At 38.2% G+C, this 21,093-nt stretch overlaps 1 protein-coding gene across 1 annotated transcript in view; it reads left to right on the top strand.

Moving 5' to 3' along the window:
- Positions 1-2,499: 2,499 nt before the first annotated feature.
- Positions 2,500-21,093, top strand: part of RFK (riboflavin kinase) — a 47,525-nt gene continuing 28,931 nt past the window's right edge. The window contains exon 1 of the mRNA XM_053702489.1: positions 2,500-3,006. Within this exon, the coding sequence (XP_053558464.1) occupies positions 2,712-3,006 (295 nt within the window). The 5' untranslated portion in view covers positions 2,500-2,711. The remainder of the gene's footprint in view (positions 3,007-21,093) is intronic.

Here is a 21,093-nt window from a genome sequence, read left to right on the forward strand (position 1 = left end):
TGCACATTAAGTATTTCATTAACTATTTCACGCTAGGTATATTCCTCTACACTGGGGCTGTCCAGTTGGTGGCCCAACAGGATGTTTCTGTAAACCTCTAGTCACAGTAAAATAAATCCTTTATAATTAATTAATTATACATGTTGCAGAAAAAAAACATATAGAGATTAGCTGAATAGCTTATTAATGTGTTGTGAATACAGGGTATAGCTTTCTATAATGACCATTAAACTATTAATATATGTAATTATATCTCTAGACAAAACAGACCTAATGAATTCTCCTTCCCTTAGAATGTCATAATTATGTGTTATAATTTCTAAGAATATAACTGTACTTCAAATTTAAGATGAGGACCTACAAGATACACACACACACACATTATAACTGCATAATGATGGACACATCTATCCCATTGAATGGTAAGGGGGAAGATGGGGATCTGACATGGGGAGGGGATGGGGGACACTGGGGATCTGACATGGGGAGGCAATGGGGGAAGCCCCTGGAATAAGGTGACTGAGGAAAAAATAAGAAGAAACAACACAAAGCTTGCAAACTGCTTAGGTCCTATAATATCTATTTTTTGTTAGACCGTTTTAAGACAAGTCTACGATCAGGATCTGTATAGGTTGAACTTGATGGACTTTTGTCTTCTTTCAACCTCATCTACTATGTTACTATAATAACCATGGGGTCTAATCTAAATCTGGTCAGGACCCCACCTACAGCTTTTTTTTTGGTTATCCAGTGGCAGGCTACTCTTCTGTATGCCTTTATTGCACTTTATTGTGCACTAGTGCTTAGTACAGCAGCGAATGAATAGCAATCATCCAGTATGTGCTGCAGAACCACTGTGCATAGTGGCAGTGCTCCAAGTGAGGACTTTTTTTTTTTTTAACCTGATTAATATGGCATTGCACTTATTTTTTTGGAGTGGGGTGACACAGACTGGATTTTGATTTGCCACAGGACATATTTTGGTATTAACTCCTCCACCTGGTGGGTGTTGGTGATGTCCCGTTTGCCTTCTGGCCATCCTTATAGCCTATGAGGTGCTAGTGGCAACTGCCCCTCATAGTGATTAAAAGCCTGGAGGATGGTTTTTAGCATCTCCAGGGCACAGATTCTGATTATTCATCCAGTGCTTCAATAAAAGATGAGGGAAAGACTTCTGCACCTGAAGAAATTTTTACAGGGGGACCAGACAAGCAATGGGATCCTCAGACTATCGAGGCTAAGGGGACCTGAAGTTTGACATGCTCTTCCCATAGCACAGACGTGATGGAGCACAGGCCATGTTTATATATATATATATATATATATATATATATATATATATATATATATATTGAATATATATATATATATATATATGCACACACACACCGATAGCACATTTTTAAGGTTCAGAACAATGTAGTAAATATAGAATACATTTATATATATATATATATATATATATATATATAATGACCCGTTATGGTAAAACGTCTATGTGTGTTGGAATCTTATTTTAAATGGTAATTTATAATCAGTCTTACCCAATACTGAGAGACGCTGTATAATTATTCATTCAAATTAAAGAAAAATCTGAGTCCAATCAATAATTGATAAAAAAAAAAAAAACTATTAACATTTCTATTTTTGAAAGTATTCTGAAAGCATGAGATTAAAATCCTCCAAATCAATCAATAGAAATTATTGGCACATCTAGGCAAGTATCTCCATCATAATTTTAATTAATTTTTATTTTGTCCTGGAATGAGCTTTGTCTAGCAGCAATCAAAAATCTACTACTTCTAATAAGAACGAAACGGCTGTATAGTAGTGATTTATGTATTTGTTGCATTTACCCCATTAGGGGACTACTGTGTATTTGAAGCAAAAAGCTGAGCCGTTGCATATCTAATTTGCATATATTACCCAGAATCCTCTGGTGCATTGGTAACAATGTATATGGAGGTTTTTTTTTGGGTGAAGGCAAGCAACGATACCTAGATCTGCTAATTGCCTGTACAGTGTGACATCACTGACCCCCTAGTTAGATAACACAAATACAGTATAACCTTTTCGCATTTTTCTCAGTCTGGGTCATCAAACATAAAGAGAGCTTGTCATTTTATGGTGACTTCGCTAATTCCTAGAGTGGACATGAAACAGTGTGTCACATCATCTGGCAGTGTGACTTGTTAGCTCTGCTGTCTTCCCTGCATAATAAGGGAATCCCCCCATTACTGTTTGACAGAGAGTAATTATTATATAGAGATTGGTGGGCTGGTGCATGCCCCTGAGATATAAATTATAACACTTTTAAAAGGTAAAAGCTTTTAATGTTCATACATTGAAGCCTTGCGGTTTTATTTCCTAAGGTTCACTACACCTTTAAGAGGCGGGGTCACAAGTAGGAAATTTGCTATTTCGTAACTGTTCTATTGGCAAAAAGCCCCATGACGTTAATAGATCACGTGATTAAACATAGTAAGGACTCTGGTCCGAAGTCAGTGTCACACACAATATTCATGATCGTGTAGTGACGTTAGGCTCCTCCCTATCTCTTTGCTGAGTCGCGCTTGTCATAAGTCTAGGACGGGATCACATCACTGTTACTAAGGAGCAGAGGGGGATCGAGAAACTTCTTACGTTCTAGCATCTCTTGGTTGTAGAATCCTTACTTCGTATTCACCCCTACGGCTTCCACAGCTGTTGAGATGTCCCAGCCTCTTGCTTGCAGCAGCCGGGTAGGCTCTGGGTCAGTTGCAGGTGGTGTAGCGGCCACAGCTGTAATAGTTCCAGCAGTTGGTGACTGTTTGCGTGCGCTCCAGTTGTCTTCTAGCCCTAAGATTTGTGAGTCGGTGGCTGGGGAGCTGCCTCGTTCCGCAGTTGCGGAACCGGCGATCAAGATACGGGGAGACTCCAGTACCATGAAGAGTTTACCGTTCTTTTGCAAGGGCGAGGTGGTCAAGGGCTTCGGTAGGGGTTCCAAAGATTTAGGCATCCCCACAGGTGAGTGGCTGAAGAGCAGGTCAATAAACTCTGCTTGTTGTATTGTGTAACCGTTTTATGAGAAAAAATGTGTTGCTTCATTGGGTGGAAATCTTGAGCATCCAAGTGGTTTAGATTTATAAAAAATAATCAGAGGGCATTCCTGTGAGACAAATGTGTAATCTCTATATCATGAGAATTGGCCTAATCACTATGTTGGTGCTCTACGGAAAGTGTATCTGTACCATTGAATCATTTATGAATTTTTTTTGTCCTCACCACAGGGTATTTTAACACTTCCGGGGGCAAATGAGGTGGATAAAGTTGTGTCCTGAGTGTATATACTTATGTGTCAAACAAAGCATGGTATCATTTTAGCGTCATTAAAGCTAATTTAATAATATTCTTAGAATTTGCCACAGATAAATCCGAAGTACTATAATTACAGTATATTGTATATGCTACTTGTGTTAATATTTCATCATTACTTATATAAAAGCCATTCTAAGTAGTGTAATATATATATATATATATATATATATATATATATATATTTATCATTTCAGGCAGCAGTGATTTCTAATATTACCAAAGTAGTAACATACTAAAGATACAGGCGTAGTTATGCAATATAAATGTTGAAGCTGTTGAGAAACGCAGGTGTTAACAGCTTATCAATGCAAATGAGATGGAGGAAATGACGTTTACTTCCAGAGAAGCTAGTGTTCCTGGCTATTGCATATGTAAGGAGTATTAATTAGCAAGGTAGAAAAACTGGGTTAAGATATATATATTCCCCCCCCCCTACACCAATAATGTATTATTTAAACAGCATAGATCAGTAGGAATTCTACTATAATTTACATTTCTAACTGAATCAGATCATGCAATTTTAAACAACTTTTTTATTTACTTCTATTATATTTTCCTTCATTTTCTATGTATCTTTTGTTTAAAAGCAGTGGCGTAAGCTCAGAAATGTGCATGTCGGGAGCACTAAGCGCTTGATATTTGCCCCTGTCCACCCCAGCTTGCTTCTGGCGGGCAGCAATCCGCTGGCAGAATTGAAGATTGTATGCGAGCGCTATTTTGCGCTTGCGTGCAATCCCGCTAACAACCAATCACGCGCAGGCAGTACCTGTCAATCTCCCTGTTCGGACAGGACTGGGGAGATAGAAATTCTTCACTTGAGAAGAGTCTAGGAAGAAGCTGTCTGATGACCGCTGCTTGATAAATACTGCAGTGGTGGGCAGGCGAAGGGCTTGATTAATCAAGCCCTAAGTGGCAGCAGTTTTGGAAGAAGAAATCGATTTGCAAGATAACTAGATGGCAGCATATTCCCTGCCATGTAGTGCTCCAGTCACTTTAATTTATGCCAATATTATCTTTAGGTAGGATTTTGCAAAGAGACACCAAGAGGTCTTATGATTGTCCTCTTTGCATATGCATGACATTGTTTTTGTTAATTTGTGACTATATATATATATATATATATATATATATATATATATATATATATATATATATATATATATATATATATATATATATATATATATATTCCAGAGCTCTGCACTCACTATTCCAGTAAAGAGTTGGTGTGCCCTGGGTGCATCAGAGATGAGCATACATAGTAAGGAAGGACGCACTCACCGGGACTTAAAGGGTCATAATACTCATGTGCTAAATCACTTGAAACTGATGCAGTATAACTGTAAAAAGCTGACAGGAAAATATCACCTGAGCATCTCTATGTAAAAAAGGAAGATATTTTACCTCACAATTTCCTCAGCTCAGCAGAGTAAGTTCTGTGTAAAAAGTTATACTCAACTGCTCCCAGCTGCAGGTAAACAAATTTAAAAAAATGAAGAAATGAACAGCAGCCAATCAGCATCAGCAGTGCTGAGGTCATGAACTCTTACTGTGATCTCATGAGATTTGACTTAACTCTCATGAGATTTCATAGTAAGCTTCCTTTACCTGATTGGTGAAATAATATGAGAGTGCACGATGCTAGTCCCTTCAGATGTCCCAGGACAAACACACTAATATGCTGCTTATAAATCCTTTACAATGGGAGGTGGCTACTGAGGAAATTTTGAGGTAAAATATCTTTCTTTTTTACATAGAGATGTTCAGGTGATATTTTCTAGTCAGCTTTTTACAGCTATGCTGCATCACTTTCAAGTGTTTAAACATTTGGGTATTATGGCCCTTTAACAAAATATTGTAATTTAATACAAATCTATACAGTAATGTACTGTATAGATTTGTATTCAATTACAATATTTTGTTAAGTCCCGGTGAGTGCGTCCTTCCTTACTAGTCTCAAAGAACATTTATGTTCCCATCTTTATACCATGGATAGTGTATGCTGGTCTCACAAGAAGCTGATGTTCCGCAATGCTTCATTTTATGGCTCATGTCACATGAACTAATGCTAATTAGTCTTGTAACAAAGTTGGATGCTCACTCATTTTATGAATCTCACAGATTAAATAAAAAAAATGTTTTTACTTTCCAGTGACATTTATTAGTTTCTAGGGCTGCAACTAACTATTATTTTCATAATCGATTAATCGGCCGATTATTTTTTCGATTAATCGGATAAAAAGAGAATCAATAATAGTTAATGTTTTAAATAAAATCCACATAATGAGTGTTACAAATATAAACTTCAGACTAAAACTTTACATTAACACAACTGTTTCTTCAATTTTTAAGCAGCAGAGCACAGTTTTATAATTAAACAAAACAAAACCACAAACTGTTTGAAAAGAGGTAGAACTAGAAAGAGTTAGAATATCACTGTTAATAACATTCTGTTATTCACTCTTTCAGAAACTTTGCATTGAAATGCAAAAATCTCAACATGTCCACATGCTTCTGGCTAAGGCTGGTTCTCTGTTTGCAGCTATATTTCCTGCAGCAGAGAAAAGGCTGTTGAGATGTATAAGTAGGGTTTTGCCAATTTCACCAAAGTGGGATATTTATCTTTGTTAGCTCTTCACCAATGCTAAGTGTTTTCTACCTTGGCAAGGGGCCTCTCAATAAAGTAACCCTTGACTTCATTCTAACATAAAAATATCTTGAATATCTATATGCAATGGTAAATAACCAGCTATAAGGTTAGGGGAAATATCTAGTCCGCTCTAAAAATAACGGATATATACTTATAAAGGTTGAATCTGGTACATATCACAATTTATTAAAAAAAAAAAAAAAAAAAAAAAAAAACAAGATCAAAAGCGCTAAGGACTGTATATCAATAACAGGACAAAGCCTTACACATTTATTTATACAGTACATATAATGAGCAATAGCAAGCAATACGCTAATAATTGTGCAAACAGATAATAGTGCACATCAATTTAAATAACTCCCATCAATCTAGGGGCAAGGTGTAAATAACAAGCTTGGCACTATATCATGAAAAGCATAGTTCCAAATCACCAGATTTAATATAAACAATCCAAATGATGACTATTATATCTGGGTTGCACATAAGCCAGGGGTAGTTGTAAACGTATACTGTCCTGAAAAAGTGAAAAGTAGACGTCCTTTAGGCTAAGGACATTACCATAAAACACAATACCATATGCAGGAGTTCATTGGAGTGAAGTAGCTGGTGTTGTGCACAGACCAACTAATTGCAAACCAACTAATCGATTAATCGATTATGAGATTCGTTGACAACTATTTTCATAATCGATTATGCCGATTAGTTGTTGCAGCTCTATTAGTTTCCCTTCAGTCCCCCCCCCCCCCCAGTCTTATTAATATTATGCTCTTATCTTGAGAGTGGGAAAAGACTTATTTTAGATGCATACGGGTTATAAACTGTTACATGATTCAAGAATGTAAGCATTTTGGTTCCGACTCACATTCTACCATTTTCTCTTTTTGTAAACTAGTCTGGTTCTAGGGTACGTGGATTGGTAAAATATATTGGACAACTATGCATTCTAAGAAGAATCGCCTCTTCTATATCACTCAGAAAGAAAGGTTTACTATTTGCAGACAAACTACTTTAGCCAGATCCACCTCTTGTAAGTAAAATAAGCGCTTACCCCCTTATGACCCTTTCAGCAATGTAGGGCATACCTCATTCTTTATAGCTCCGTGACCGGACCACTATGCGGTGGGAAACCAGACTCCAGCAGCTTTTTTTTAGTGGCTGCGATTCTTTTGCTCCATTCCCGGTGCATACCACAAGGCTTTCCAACTGTCCTGGGGTTTGCTGCACTGTCTCCAGCCTCCTGGCACAGCATCACATAATCAAGTGACCTAGTTACTTCCAGTCTCATGGAGGGAGTCCTGGTTCAATCCAGAGTAATCTCAAGAGGGGAGGTTTGATTACTGCTATTCTGGTCTATATAAATAGAATCAAAGCATAGATTGCAGCAACCAAATAATAAAGCAAATTATTTTTATTGTAAATCCTTTAAAAATGTCCAAAGAATACAGTTTACAGATCAATATGCCAGACCCATCAGCACAATGTCAGCTTACATGTTTCAGCTCATGCTGTGATAACCACTATATCACCACCTAAAGATGGAGGATATTTGTGTGCATTACCATCTTCTGATTGAAGCAAGAATGATGTGACCAAATTTTGCTAATGCTTGTTTAACCAATTAGTTTGTCCATATTATTGTCAGCTGAAAATTAGAGCAGAGCCTGGCTATGGCCATACATATGCCTTTCTTTCTTGATCTCTGGTGTTTCCCCAAGGTACTTAAACCAGTGGCAGATGTTCTTAGAGCCTGGGGGAATCTCTCATTAATTTGCATGCCTTCAATCAATCACTATACTTTTAATTTTTGTGTTTTAAACATCATCTTTTACTTCAGCAAACATTGACTTAACAGCCACTCAACTTTTATTCTTGCTTTTTGATCCAGACTAAATAAATCATGTGGTACATCTCTAAGCAAATGCAATTGCTGGACTTTGAAAAAGATTCTATCTCAATCAGATCTTGATTTTATGATTAATGCTTCAGAGTTTCACAAATACAGTAACATATATTAAGGTACAGTTTTTCAGGACTTGGCAAATCAAGAAACCAGGGACCCAAGGGTCCTACATTTTTAATAAGTTTGCAACGGGCATTTAGAGCTGATAGGTTGGCAACTTAGGTTGCATTAGGACTCTTCAGTGCTTGGACCAATCTGGCTCCCTGTTTGGCTAGTATTTACATAATACTGAACCAGCTTATGTTACTCTAGAAGTTTTGACATTAGGCTATATATCCCTTCCTGTAGAGACCAGAGTTTCCTTGTAGGGCTGTGACAGGAAGTAATAGACACTGCACAAATGCAGTTAAAAATAAAAGGTAAATTATAATACTTAATGCAATGTTTTCTGGTCAGTATAAGCCACAGCTTAGTGAAATAGACTGTTTTATATTCATTTAAGACTAGAGGAAAGGAGCTTTTAAATGACTAGTAAATACAATAGATATGCATGATAAAAAGACAATGCAATAGCAGTTAGCCTGAACTTCAAATGAGTAGTAGACTTTTTATTTTTTCTGACAAACTTCATTTTGTCTATGCAAATGCATATACGTGAATTCTGTGAATTCTTGCACAGGCGTAGTAGGAACTGTTGACTTAAAAAGTGTAAATATCAAGATTTTGTGTGCCCCCCTCCCCCCACAGTAAGAGCAATCAAATTGTGAAACTCCTTGCCTAATAAGGTCATTATTGCCAAAACTTGAGATACATTTTAAAAATGGCCTAGATACATTTCTGGCTAAAATCAGAATTCGGTGATATTTATTGCTTGTTTTTTAAATGGGATTGCTTCTAATTGTTTAATGCAAATCAAATTGGCAGCTTCTTTAATGTAAATCTGGTAGTGTCTGTATAGATTGAACTTAATGGACTTCTGTCTTCTTTCAACCTCATTCACTATTTTAATAGATCTGGTTGCGTTAAAGGGACAGTCAACACCAGAATTTTTGTTGTTTAAAAAGATAGATAATCCCTTTATTACCCATTCCCCAGTTTTGCAAAACCAACACTGTTATATTAATACACTTTTTACTTCTGTGACTAACTTGTATCTAAGCATCTTCTGACCGCCCCTAATCACATGACTTTTAGTTATTATCTATTGACTTGCATTTTAGCCAATTAGTGCAGTGTCTGCCACTAGCCACGTGCATGATCACAATGCTATCTATATGGCCTACATGAGCTTGCTCTCCCCTGCTGTGGAAAGTAAATAAAATAGAGGCGGCCTTCAAGGGCTTAGAAATTATCATATGCACCTTCCTAGGTTTGCTTTCAACTAAGAATACCAAAAGAACAAAGCAAAATTGTTGATAAAAGTAAATTGGAAAGTTGTTTAAAATTACATGCCCTATTTGAAAAATGAGTTTTTTTGTTTGTTATTTTTTGGACTTGACTGTCCCTTTTAATAATGGTTATAATGTGGATTTTTTTTTTTCTTTAGGGAAAGTGGCAAATATTAACTTAAATTTACCACTCAGGCAGCAAGTAGAAGGTAAAGGTCAGTTCAAACACTTGGTATATGATTAAATTGAAGAGGCTCGGCTTTTGCTTATTTTGAAGAGAATTGCACTTGGAAAAACTGTAATTTCTATATTTTATATGTTTAAATACAGTATCACTGCTTTAAACATATAAAATACAATATATATGTAAAGGGACAACCAGACACAGATTCCTTGCTCAGTGTGCGTAGAGGAAAATGGCTGCACCTCACTGACGAGGCCCAATGAAGCCTGACATGTCTGGGGTTGCTTTGTTCAGAGAGGAATTGCCTGGTATTTTGGTGCTGGACTGACCTTAAAGGGACATGAAACTTCCCCCCCCCCCCCCCAATTCAGATAGAGCATGCAATTTTAAACAACTTTCCAATTTGCTTCTATTATCAAATTTGTCAAAGCCTAATAAGGACATGGGTGCCAGTCAGGGATATTTAAAGGCATACTAAACCCAGTTTTTTTTTTTTTCTTTAATGATTCAGATAGAACCGTATTTTTCACTCTATAAGACGCAATTTCCCCCCCCCCCCTCAAAAGTAAGGGGAAATGTCTGTGCCTCTTATGGAGCGAATGTGTGGACTGCCGGTTACCTTTGGCCCCGCCCACTGACTCTGACTTCGGAGGTTCCCTTAGCCCCACCCACAGTGATTCATTTTATTTCTATGTACAGTGGTTACATTTTTTTTTTTTTTATACACAGCATATTTTTTTAGAAGTGCAGCTGCTCATTTTATTCTGAAGAGCGCACAGCTTGGTGAGTGAAAGCACTGCTGGAGCTAAAAGACCATTTATAGTAAAAAGTGGCACATGCAGCAGCAGCTTGCTCATCAGTGGGTATTTGAATTTGCCTATGAGAAGTTGTAGAGGAAGTGTCTCCCCGACCCCTTTACTTTCCTTTGACGTTATTTTGGTCGTGTGATCCATCATGTGCTGCTTGTGAAAACGGCTCCTTTTCTCTTTGCTTTTCAAATATGTGAGCGGGAACGACGTTGTGCAGGGTGAGTATAATGTTGTTCTCTGGTTGTGGATATTACAGACTTTAAATGACAATAAAGGCTGCTTACTTAAAGGGACACCACTGTACCCAAAATTTTTCTTTTGTGATTCAGATAGAGCATGAATTTTTTTTTTTTTTTTTTAACAATTCTTTTTTAACCAACAAAAAAAGTGATATTATACAATAGTCTGATCTTGACTTATTTCAAAAGAGAAGGTAAAAAAACAACAAAAAACAATAAGAACAAATGAAGAAACATAATCATCCTCATCTAAAAATTTAGACAGTTTCACCCCGAAAAAAAAAACAAAAAAAAAAAAGAGGGGAGAGAGAAAGAAGAGAAAAAAAGAGAAAAAACAAAAAAAGCAAATGACCTCTGACCCTCCCTCTACTCCGGGGAGAATTTGCTTATCATCAAGAAGAAAAAAAGGGTAAACATTATTACCTTATATCACCTTATTGTTGGGATTTTCTAATTTTATGTAAAACAGCAAAACACAAGAAGAAACAAAACAACAAAAAAAAAAATAATAATAAAAAAAAAATAACCACCTCTCTCTCATCCCCCTCTGTCCCCAACTACCAGATGCCTAGTAAGATTAATTCAGAGTTTTGGAAAGGAAAAATCATATTCTTTTTCATTTTCAGAGAGTGATTTAATATATACTGCCCATTTGTTAAAGAAATTCCTTATGTCCTCTTCGTTATCTATGTCTGTATCTTTTTGTTCTAGTAGGCATTTTTTTTTTTAGACAGTTCTGGATTTCGGATACACTAGGCACTGAGCGCATTTTCCATTTTTTTACATATTTGGTATCTAGTAGCTAATATCGAGATAGAGATCAGGTTGTCATTAGGGTGACATTCACTTAGATTATCCTTACATAGTATAATTTGATATAGAGTAAAAGTTACGGGGGGAATTTTCAGCACCTTATTCAGCCAATATTCTAACTTACACCAAGTATTTCTTTTGGGCAAAACCAAAACATGTGTTCTAAATTGGCTGCTGGGAGTGAGCACTTGGGGCATTTATCAAAGCCTGAATTATGAACCCTGCGACCCGTTTCCGGAGTAAAATATGCCCTGTGGAGAATTTTGATATGTGCTTCCCGCCAAGTAGCTGAAAGAGTTATTTTTTTCACTTTGCTTATAGAGTGTTGCACTGTTTTTGGATCTACCCTATTTTGTTCTGACAATGAAGTCCATGTTAAAGAAAGTCTTGCTAAATTCTGGTTACCCCTGCTAATACCCAGAAGATGATAACACACAGAAATAGACATCCGATCCACAGTCATGAGTGTGAGCCAATTTTCAAGTTAACCTAATTTCCAAGACCATCCTACGTCTCTAGTTGTTTCTAAGAAGAAATGCCTTATCTGCAAGTACGCAAAGAAATCTTTGTTGAGTAACTTATATTCCCCTTTTAATTTTTCAAATGTTTTAATGGTTTTTCCATCACCATCTATCAATAAAATCAGTTTATTTAGTCCATTATTGTGCCATCTATTGAAAACCTCAGATTGCAGGCCAGGTTGAAACTTTGGGTTCCCTATCAAGGTGAGAAATTTTAGGATTATGAGATAAAAGCTTGGATATTTTCCACCAAGCCTTGATAGGGTTGGATATAGATTTAAGTCTTTTAATTTCTGGAGGTAGCTCTTTAGGAGAGGAGTGTAGAAGTGCTAAGGGAAGGTAAGGATCACAGATATTACTTTCAAGATGGTTATTTAAGATATAATCCTTAGATAAGATCCAACTACTCGCTATTCGTGCCAAGGAGCTGAGGTTGTACGCTCTAATATCTGGCAGTGCCATACCTCCGGAGTCGCATGGGTGAGAGAGTTTCTTGAGGGAAATTCGTGCTTTTTTCCCTTGCCAAAGAAATTGGCTGACTAAGCTATTGATTAATCTTACATCCTTTTCGTAAAGAATTACTGGGACATTAAGAAGTGTATATATAGCAGTTTCGGGAGAAGAACCATCTTAAACACTGCCACTCGACCCGAAACTGAGAGAGGAAGTGTATGCCAGATTCTCAGTTTCTCTTTGATTTGCCTAATAATAGGAGGTATGTTAAGTTCATATAATTTATCGGCAATCACCGGAATGTTTATTCCCAAATATTTAAATGAATCTGTTATTCTCTTGAAAGGGTTTTCTATACAAGAATCTTTATCCCTACGGATCCAAAGAATTTCTGACTTAGATGTGTTTATTTTGTATCCTGAAAAGGTACAAAAATGGTCTATTATCTGCAAAAGTTTTGGAATATTAATTTTAGTGTTAGATATGTACAATAATACATTGTCTGCATATAGACCAATTTTCATTTCATGGTTTGAGATCTTAATACCTTGCAGGTTTTGTCGTACCATGATTGCCAAAGGCTCAATAGCCACATCGAACAAGAGAGGGGAGAGCGGGCACCCCTGGCGAGTTCCCCTTTCCAGGGTTATTGATGGGGATACCATACCATTAATAATCAGGCGTGTAGCTGAGCATTTATAAAGATTCTCCACAAATTCAGAGAATTTGCCCTTGATTCCAAATTTTATCAGGGATGTATTAAGATGCTTGAAAGTAACAGAGTCAAATGCTTTTTCTGCGTCGATGGACAGGATAGCCATGTCCTGTGCTCCGAACATTTCCTCTCTTCCCCCCCCCCTGTCCGACGGGCCTTTTCAAAATATTCCAGTGTAATTAATAGTTCCCTTATTTTTGCCGAGGAGTTCCGTCCATTCATGGTCCGGATGGATTACCTGTGGTAGTATTTGCTGTAGTCTAGCTGCTAAGATGGAGGTGAGAATCTTATAATCTGAATTGAGTAAGGCTATTGGCCTATAAGATTCTTTAAGCCTTGGGTCCTTGCCTTCCTTAAGGATCAAAGTCGTGTGACATGCCGAGAATGAGGCAGTAACTGGTTTACCATTCATGTAAAAATCATTATATAAGTTTATTAAATATGGAGAAATTTCTAGAGAGAGTATTTTGTAAAATTCACTAGGTAAGCCATCCGGACCTGCTGCCTTATTAGTGGGAAGACCAGAGATTGCCTCAGTTAGTTCTTGCACTGATATAGGGGAGTTAAGGCTACTGATGTCGTCATCCGTTAGTGAGGGGCTTTCGATCATATTCCAGAACTCCATAGCCTTATCATAATCATAACCTTTGCAAGAATATAGATCTTGATAATATTTCACCAGTGTGTATGTGATTTTATCAGAGTTTAGGATTTGCTCACCCTTCTCTAGGAGTTCTTTGATAAGAGATTGCTTTTTTTCATTGTTGACCATTCTAGCGAGCATCTTTCCGGATTCGTTCCCAAATCTATATTGTTTAGCCTGGGTTTTTAATTCCTTTTGTGTTTGTCGAGTCAAAATAAATGTGTCCCGGGCTTCCTTAGCCTGTACATACTTAGACCAATTTAAAGCATTCTTGTGTAACATGAATTTATTAAATGCGTTAGTTAGTGCTTTTTGTATCTCTCTCTCCCTTACCTTCAATTTCTTGGTCAAGGCTATGTTGTAAGCTAAGATTTCACCTCTGAGGACCGCTTTAGCGGCTTCCCAGAACAGTTCTGGACGTTCAATATATTCTGAGTTAAACCGGAGATATTCCTCAAATTTAGATCTAATGTGGGTTTTAAATTTCATATCCGTCGCTAGATAATATGGAAAAAAGAAGCGCGAAGATTTGAATCTTGATTGTTCAAGCTTAATGTCTAGAGTGATAGGAGCATGATCTGATAGCAATATAGGGGCGATTCCTGCTTGCGCCCTCAAGGAGCCCAAGCGCTCATCTACAAGAAATAGATCTATTCGAGACAGTTTTGTGCGCCTTTTGAAAGGCACGTGAATTCCTGAATATCTGGATTCTGACTTCTCCAGATATCCTATAATGCTAGGTTTTGTTTTATTTTCTTAAACATTTTAGATTCTAAATTGTCCTTTTTCTGTTTTTTCTGCTTCATGGGTTCTCTAAGTCTATCTAGCGGGCAATGCGGTGCCATATTGAAATCACCACCTATAATTGAAAGCCCCTGATTGTACAAGAGGAGTTTGGTTTGAATTCTATTCCAGAATTCTGGATCAAAGGTGTTGGGGCCATAGAGATTACAAATTGTATAGATTTCCTGGGCGATTTTTACTTTTAACAGGACATATCTTCCCTCCGGATCGGATTCGCAGTGGATCACCTCAAGCTGGGCTCTTTTACCAATTAGAATTGCCACCCCCCTTTTTTTGCCTATACTTGGCGAGAAGTATACGTCTCTAACCCATGAGGACTTAAGTTTGTTAGATTCTTCTGAATTAAGATGGGTTTCTTGGATTAGCCCTATATCAGTCTGGTATTTCCTCAGTTGTGTTAATATGGTTTTCTGTTTGATAGGGGTGGAGGATCCCTCCCACATTCCACGAGACTATTCTAAATTTTTCTGTGTCTTTAATGCTTCCTATAGCGTGAGGGAGAGAGGTGGGGGGAAAAGAAAAAGGAAAGGAAAAAAAACAAACAACCAAACACGTATTCAGCTTGCCCCATCTGCCCCTACGTGGGGGGTCTTCCCAATTATTAGCCTACGCTGACTAAGTGGGAGCTGTATCCTCTGTTGCTAGTAAGTCTAAAGATGAGAAGAATTTCTCGGCTGCGTGTGGCTCCAGAAAAAAATGTACTGTTCCATTTACAGTCACTTTTAATTTAGCTGGATAAAGTATAGTCGCATTTAATCCAGAATTTATGAATTTAGTGCATGTGGGTGCCAAATCTCTCCTCTTGGAAGCTGTCTCAGCCGAGAAATCCTGGAACATGAGGATCTTAGCTCCATTAATAAGAGGTTGCATTTTACGGTAATACTGAAAAAGAGAAATTTTATCCTGGTAGTTAAGTAGTTTTACAATGACAGGTCTAGGCCTATTGGGTTTTTGAGCTGGCTGTGATGGGCCCAGTCTGTGGGCCCTCTCTAACAAGATGTTATTATGCGAGGGCGGGAGTTTGAGAGCTGTTTTTAGTGTGTCAGAGACAAAGAGGGCTAGGTCCTCATATTGTTTCTCCTCTGGGAGACCTATTATTCTGATGTTGTTTCTTCTACTGCGGTTTTCAAGGTCTTCTAGTCTCAAGAATTTTTTGATTACTACTACTAATGCTGTCCAATTTAGTGCCTTGTACTACTACCGTGTCTTCCAAATCAGATACTCTCTGCTCGACCTCCTGCATTCTTGAGGAGAATTGTCTAATTTCCTGTGATAAGGAGGAAATATCCTGCTTAATTTCCATCCTCAGAGCGTCAAATTTGGGAGAGAGGGCATCGGAGATGCTGGCAACTAAGTTTTGGACATTTAGTACTTCGGGTGTGGCTGCACTTAATAAAGTTGATTGGATATCAGCTACTGAGTCCTGTATGTTTTTAGATTTCTTATCTCTTTGTCTACCTGCCATTCCTGGTGAGGATGCTTTAGAAGAGATACCAAGAAATTTATCCATATACTACTCTATAGAGGAGAAGGGGAAAAAAAAAAAAAATAGGAAAGGACGGGAATGGGAAATACAGGGAGAGGGGGGTAGGGTGGGGGAAGAGTGGGTGGTCCGAGGAAAGCGATTAAGCCGTGAGAGAACTTGTGGTTACACTGATTCTAAGGTGGTGTCTTTTGTGTGGGTTTGTCCAGGTGTGGAACTTGTGGTTTCAAGAAGAGAGGGGGTGAGTTAGAAAGAGAGGTAGATCAGGACCCCGGAGGGGGAGACAGTGAAATAGGCGGTAGAATATACGCCAATTCTGTGTGCGGACTGTGAGTGGTGGTGCCCTATTTAACTTGCGTACAGGTTGAGTGGACTATGTTAGTGTGTAAGGGAAGTGAGAGAGAAAAAAAAAAAATGAAGGGGGGGGGGGGGGGGCAAGGTGGGGAAAGGATAGGTTGCCCGTGGGAGGTGATCGAGCCGTGAAGAAGCTTGTGTTTGCACCAATTCTAAGGTGATGCCTTTGTGCAAAGTTGTCCAGTGATATTACTTGTGATTTCAATAAAGAAGAGGGTGGATTTAGAGAGGAGAGATAACTCAGGATCCCAAAAAGGGGGTCAGTGGGGTGGCCGCTAGGAAATGCGCCAAATCGGTGTCGGGCTGTGACCCTAATTAACTTGCGTGCAAGAATAAGTGATTTAAACGAGTGTGTGGAAAAAGGGGAGAGAAAAAAAAAAAAAAAGAGCGTTTAAGGTAACGTTATAAATTCAAGTCAGCCCTATATATTACTTATTTGCTCGCTTTTCTAAGGTATGAAGGCCTTAGTGTTTTTGATCACTGGGTTTAAGATACTTGAAAAGGTAATAACAACTATACGTTGGTAAAACACCTCTTGAGCAATAAGAGGTCAATTATCAATGCTCTTATTGTAATTTTAGTTCAAAACAATTGAGACAGAGTATCTTTCCAGGATTTTAAGTCTAACAGAAATTGCACAATGCTGAGCATATATTTATTTTCTTATGACCCAGTACCTTTCAGTATACTGAAAATTAAGAGCTTTCAAGCTCTAATTGGTAATAAATGGTATGTGTAAGCAGGTAATACTGACTCAAGCACTTCTTTAATATCAGAGAGCTTAGTTAGAGGTATTTTATTCTAATAAGAAAAAAAAAAGGAAAATAGGGGAGGTTGACCCTGTTTACTGTTGTAGTATTGAAATATTGATTACTACAGGTAGACCAAAAGGTTGCTACCTATATCCCTATTGTTCCCTTTTACTAGACACAGGGCAGAGTTATAGTGAAGGGGAAAAAAAGAGACAAAACAAAAAAACAGCAAAAATAATAAAAAAAATAAAATTAAAAAAAAAAAAAAAACTCAGATAATACAGATAAATTTTGCTTTTTTTCAGCTGTACTAGCTATAACATAGACCTTTCAAAGAGTCAAGAGCAGTATTAGTTAGTGAGGTTAGGTTTAAACCTTAATAGCCCAGCCTTAGAAAAATATAGCTAACACTCTAAAGCCTTTAAAGAAGCATCAAACAGAAGCAATTTCTATTTGCATAGGAAATATAAGTATGCACATAATCTGACAGGGCTAGACAGAGTTGTATCAGAAAAAAAACACAAAAAGAAAAAAAAAGTGCAACATAATCAGCTGATGATATCAGATTTTGAAACTTTTGTGTCAGAGAAGGAGAGAGTAAGACAACATAATCAAATTGTTAATGACTAAACATGTATTTTTGCTCTCAATCTCTTCTTCGGTTCAAATTGGCCCTTTGCATATTTTTAATCCATAGTTGAAGTGCCAGGATAATGGACAGGAAAGTTTGCTGAGTGTCTTTGTGTAGTAGTGATAAATACTCTGATCAATTTAGTGTCTCAGAATGTCCCACTTGATAGACCTCCAGCCTATTCATCAACAGCCTTTTCATTTCTCTTTTTCTCCCCCCCTCCTCCTCCTGCCCACCTCTGCCTAAGGTCAGTTAATCTTTATCAAATCTGGCCTTATTCCTTAGGAGCCTCTTTAAGTTTTCAGAAGTAATGCTTGGCCCACAGTACATTGGTGAAAGAGTTCAGATATGCTCACCCCTTACCTCCGCCTGGCCACCCGCCGTGTTCGCCGACGATATCCCGGTCCCTGCAGGCTGACACAGGTCCACCTCCAGCAGCTGCTTCTCCTCAGCCCCAGTCAAAAGATTGCACTCAGCTCCCCTCGCGCAGCATCGGTGGGAGGGGAGCAGGAGGGCTGCACCAAACACCGACGCCAGCCGGAGGAAGACGGCTCCAGCACCAGATCCCCAGTCCGAGACCCAGCCCAGCTCCCTCCCGCGCAGCACCGGTGGGGGAGGGAGAGAGGCGGGCGCCAAGCCGCAGGGCTGCAGCGGGAGCACTCCCAACGAGGCAACAGGTAAGGTTTAGGTGAATGTAGTGCAGTCGAGGATGCTTTAGTTTTCCTGGCGGGGGCTGCAGGCGGAGTGAGGGGGAAAAGATTTAAACTTGAGCGGAGAGGCAGGGTTCAGTTCGAGGGGAAAGGGAGATATAGTCAGAAGCAGGGAGCACAGATAGCGTGGTAAAAGAGTGTTTTTAGGCTGGGTAGGTCAAATGATGTGAGAGAGTTAAGTCCAAGTAGAAAAATAATTAGCATGAACCAGTGGGATGGCGGGCCACTGGTAAAGGGTTCCAGAGCTGCTTTTTCCAAGCTGTCCTTACAAACAGCCACAGGGCTTGGGGCAGGCGCACAAAACAAACCACCGCCAGTATGTGTGTGGCTGGAGCTGTGAGCTCAGCAACACCTGTTGAGCTCCTCCTCCACCGGAACCCTAGAGCATGAAATTTTAAGCAACTTTCTAATTTATTCCTATTAAATTTTCTTCATTCTCTTGGTATCTTTATTTGAAATGCAAGAATCTAAGTTTAGATGCCGGCCCATTTTTGGTGAACAACCTGGGTTGTCCTTGCTGATTGGTGGATAAATGTATCCACCAATAAAAAAAGTGCTGTCCAGAGTACTAAAACCAAAAAAAAGCTTAGATGCCTTCTTTTTCAAATAATGATAGCAAGAGAACGAAGAAAAAATTGATAATAGGAGTAAATAAGAAAGTTGCTTAAAATTGCATGCTCTTTCTGAATTACAAAAGAAAAAAATTGGGTACAGTGTCCCTTTAAGGAATACACAGGTCATCATTAATCAAGCTGTATGTGCGTAATATATGTACCAAAGAAAAAAAACGAAGGAACATATATTTATTTTCTGCATACTTGTTACTTTCCACCTCTGCCATTTATGTTATCTGTCTTTGCTGAGCTGTAAACCATAACCTCTGTGACCTGAGTGCTTCCTTTGTCTTTTATTTATGGCTGTGTTAGTAGCTCAGTTTGTTCAAACGTTTTGAAAGTGCTTCTCAAAATATTCAGTACACATTAGTAGGATATACTGGCTATGTCTGAATATATTGTGGTACTGATTTAGTGTTTCCTATGTGTATCAATTTGACAAGAAATACCATCTATATAAATGTTTAAAAAAAGAGAAACCAGGCTTTGGTATTTTTCTTCTGTGTGTTTTTTTTAATATATAATGTAATCAACTGGACCCCAAGTTGGAAAGGATGAGGGTGCCATAAATGTTAGTTTTTACATGGGGCATATCACACAAACGCTCTCTCTCTCACACTCAACTCACACTCAACTCACACTCAACACACACTCTCAATCACACACAAGATCTCTTCAGAATATTTTCTTCTGTTAAGTGTGATCAGTCCACGGGTCATCATTACTTCTGGGATATTAACTCCTCCCCAACAGGAAGTGCAAGAGGATTCACCCAGCAGAGCTGCATATAGCTCCTCCCCTCTACGTCACTCCCAGTCATTCTCTTGCACCCAACGACTAGATAGGAGGTGTGAGAGGGCTATGGTGATTATACTTAGTTTTATATCTTCAATCAAAAGTTTGTTATTTTAAAATAGCACCGGAGTGTGTTATTACCTCTCTGGCAGAGTTTGAAGAAGAATCTACCAGAGTTTTTGCTATGATTTTAGCCGGAGTAGTTGAGATCATATTGCTGTTTCTCGGCCATCTGAGGAGAGGTAATCTTCAGATCAGGGGACAGCGGGCAGATGAATCTGCATAGAGGTATGTAGCAGCTTTTATTTTCTGACAATGGAATTGATGAGAAAATCCTGCCATACCGATATAATGTCATGTATGTATACTTTACACTTCAGAGAATTACACTGTAAGAAGTACATAAAGCTGTTTAATAACTAGAAATTATGTTTAACGTTTTTGCTGGAATGTAAAATCGTTTTCATTTGCTGAGGTACTGAGTGAATAAATGTTTGGGCACCATTTTTCCACTTGGCAGTTGCTTAAATCTGTTTTTTTCTGTCAGTTTCTGTTCTCCCTCACTGCTGTGTGTGAGGGGGAGGGGCGGTTTTGGCGCCTTTTTCTATGCATCAGTTATTTCAGTCAGCAGCTCATTGTATTTCCTGCATGATCCGGTTCATCTCTACAGAACTCAGGGGTCTTCAAACTTATTTTGAGGGAGGTAATTTCTCTCAGCAGAGCTGTGAGAATTATAGTTTGACTGAAATAAAAACTTTTATTCTGTAATTTGTTTCCTGCTTTCAGAAATTGTTATCTTTGTTAATGGGATTAAACCTTTGCTAAAGTTGTGTTGTTTACAAGGATTGAGGCTATAACTGTTTCAATTTATTAATTTTCAACTGTCATAGATTTTCTGTGCTTCTTAAAGGCACAGTACGTTTTTAATTGAATTGTATCCAAGTTGCAAGTTTATTTGCTAGTGTGTTAAACATGTCTGATTCAGAGGATGATATCTGTGTCATTTGTTGCAATGCCAAAGTGGAGCCCAATAGAAATTTATGTACTAACTGTATTGATGCTATTTTAAATAAAAGTCAATCTGTACAAATTGAACAAATTTCACCAAACAACGAGGGGAGAGTTATGCCGACTAACTCGCCTCACGTGCCAGTACCTGCATCTCCCGCTCGGGAGGTGCGTGATATTGTAGCGCCGAGTACATCTGGCCGGCCATTACAAATCACATTACAGGATATGGCTTCTGTTATGACTGAAGTTTTGGCTAAATTACCAGAA

The sequence above is a fragment of the Bombina bombina genome, chromosome 2, assembly GCF_027579735.1.
Source record: "Bombina bombina isolate aBomBom1 chromosome 2, aBomBom1.pri, whole genome shotgun sequence".
Taxonomy (NCBI): domain Eukaryota; kingdom Metazoa; phylum Chordata; class Amphibia; order Anura; family Bombinatoridae; genus Bombina; species Bombina bombina.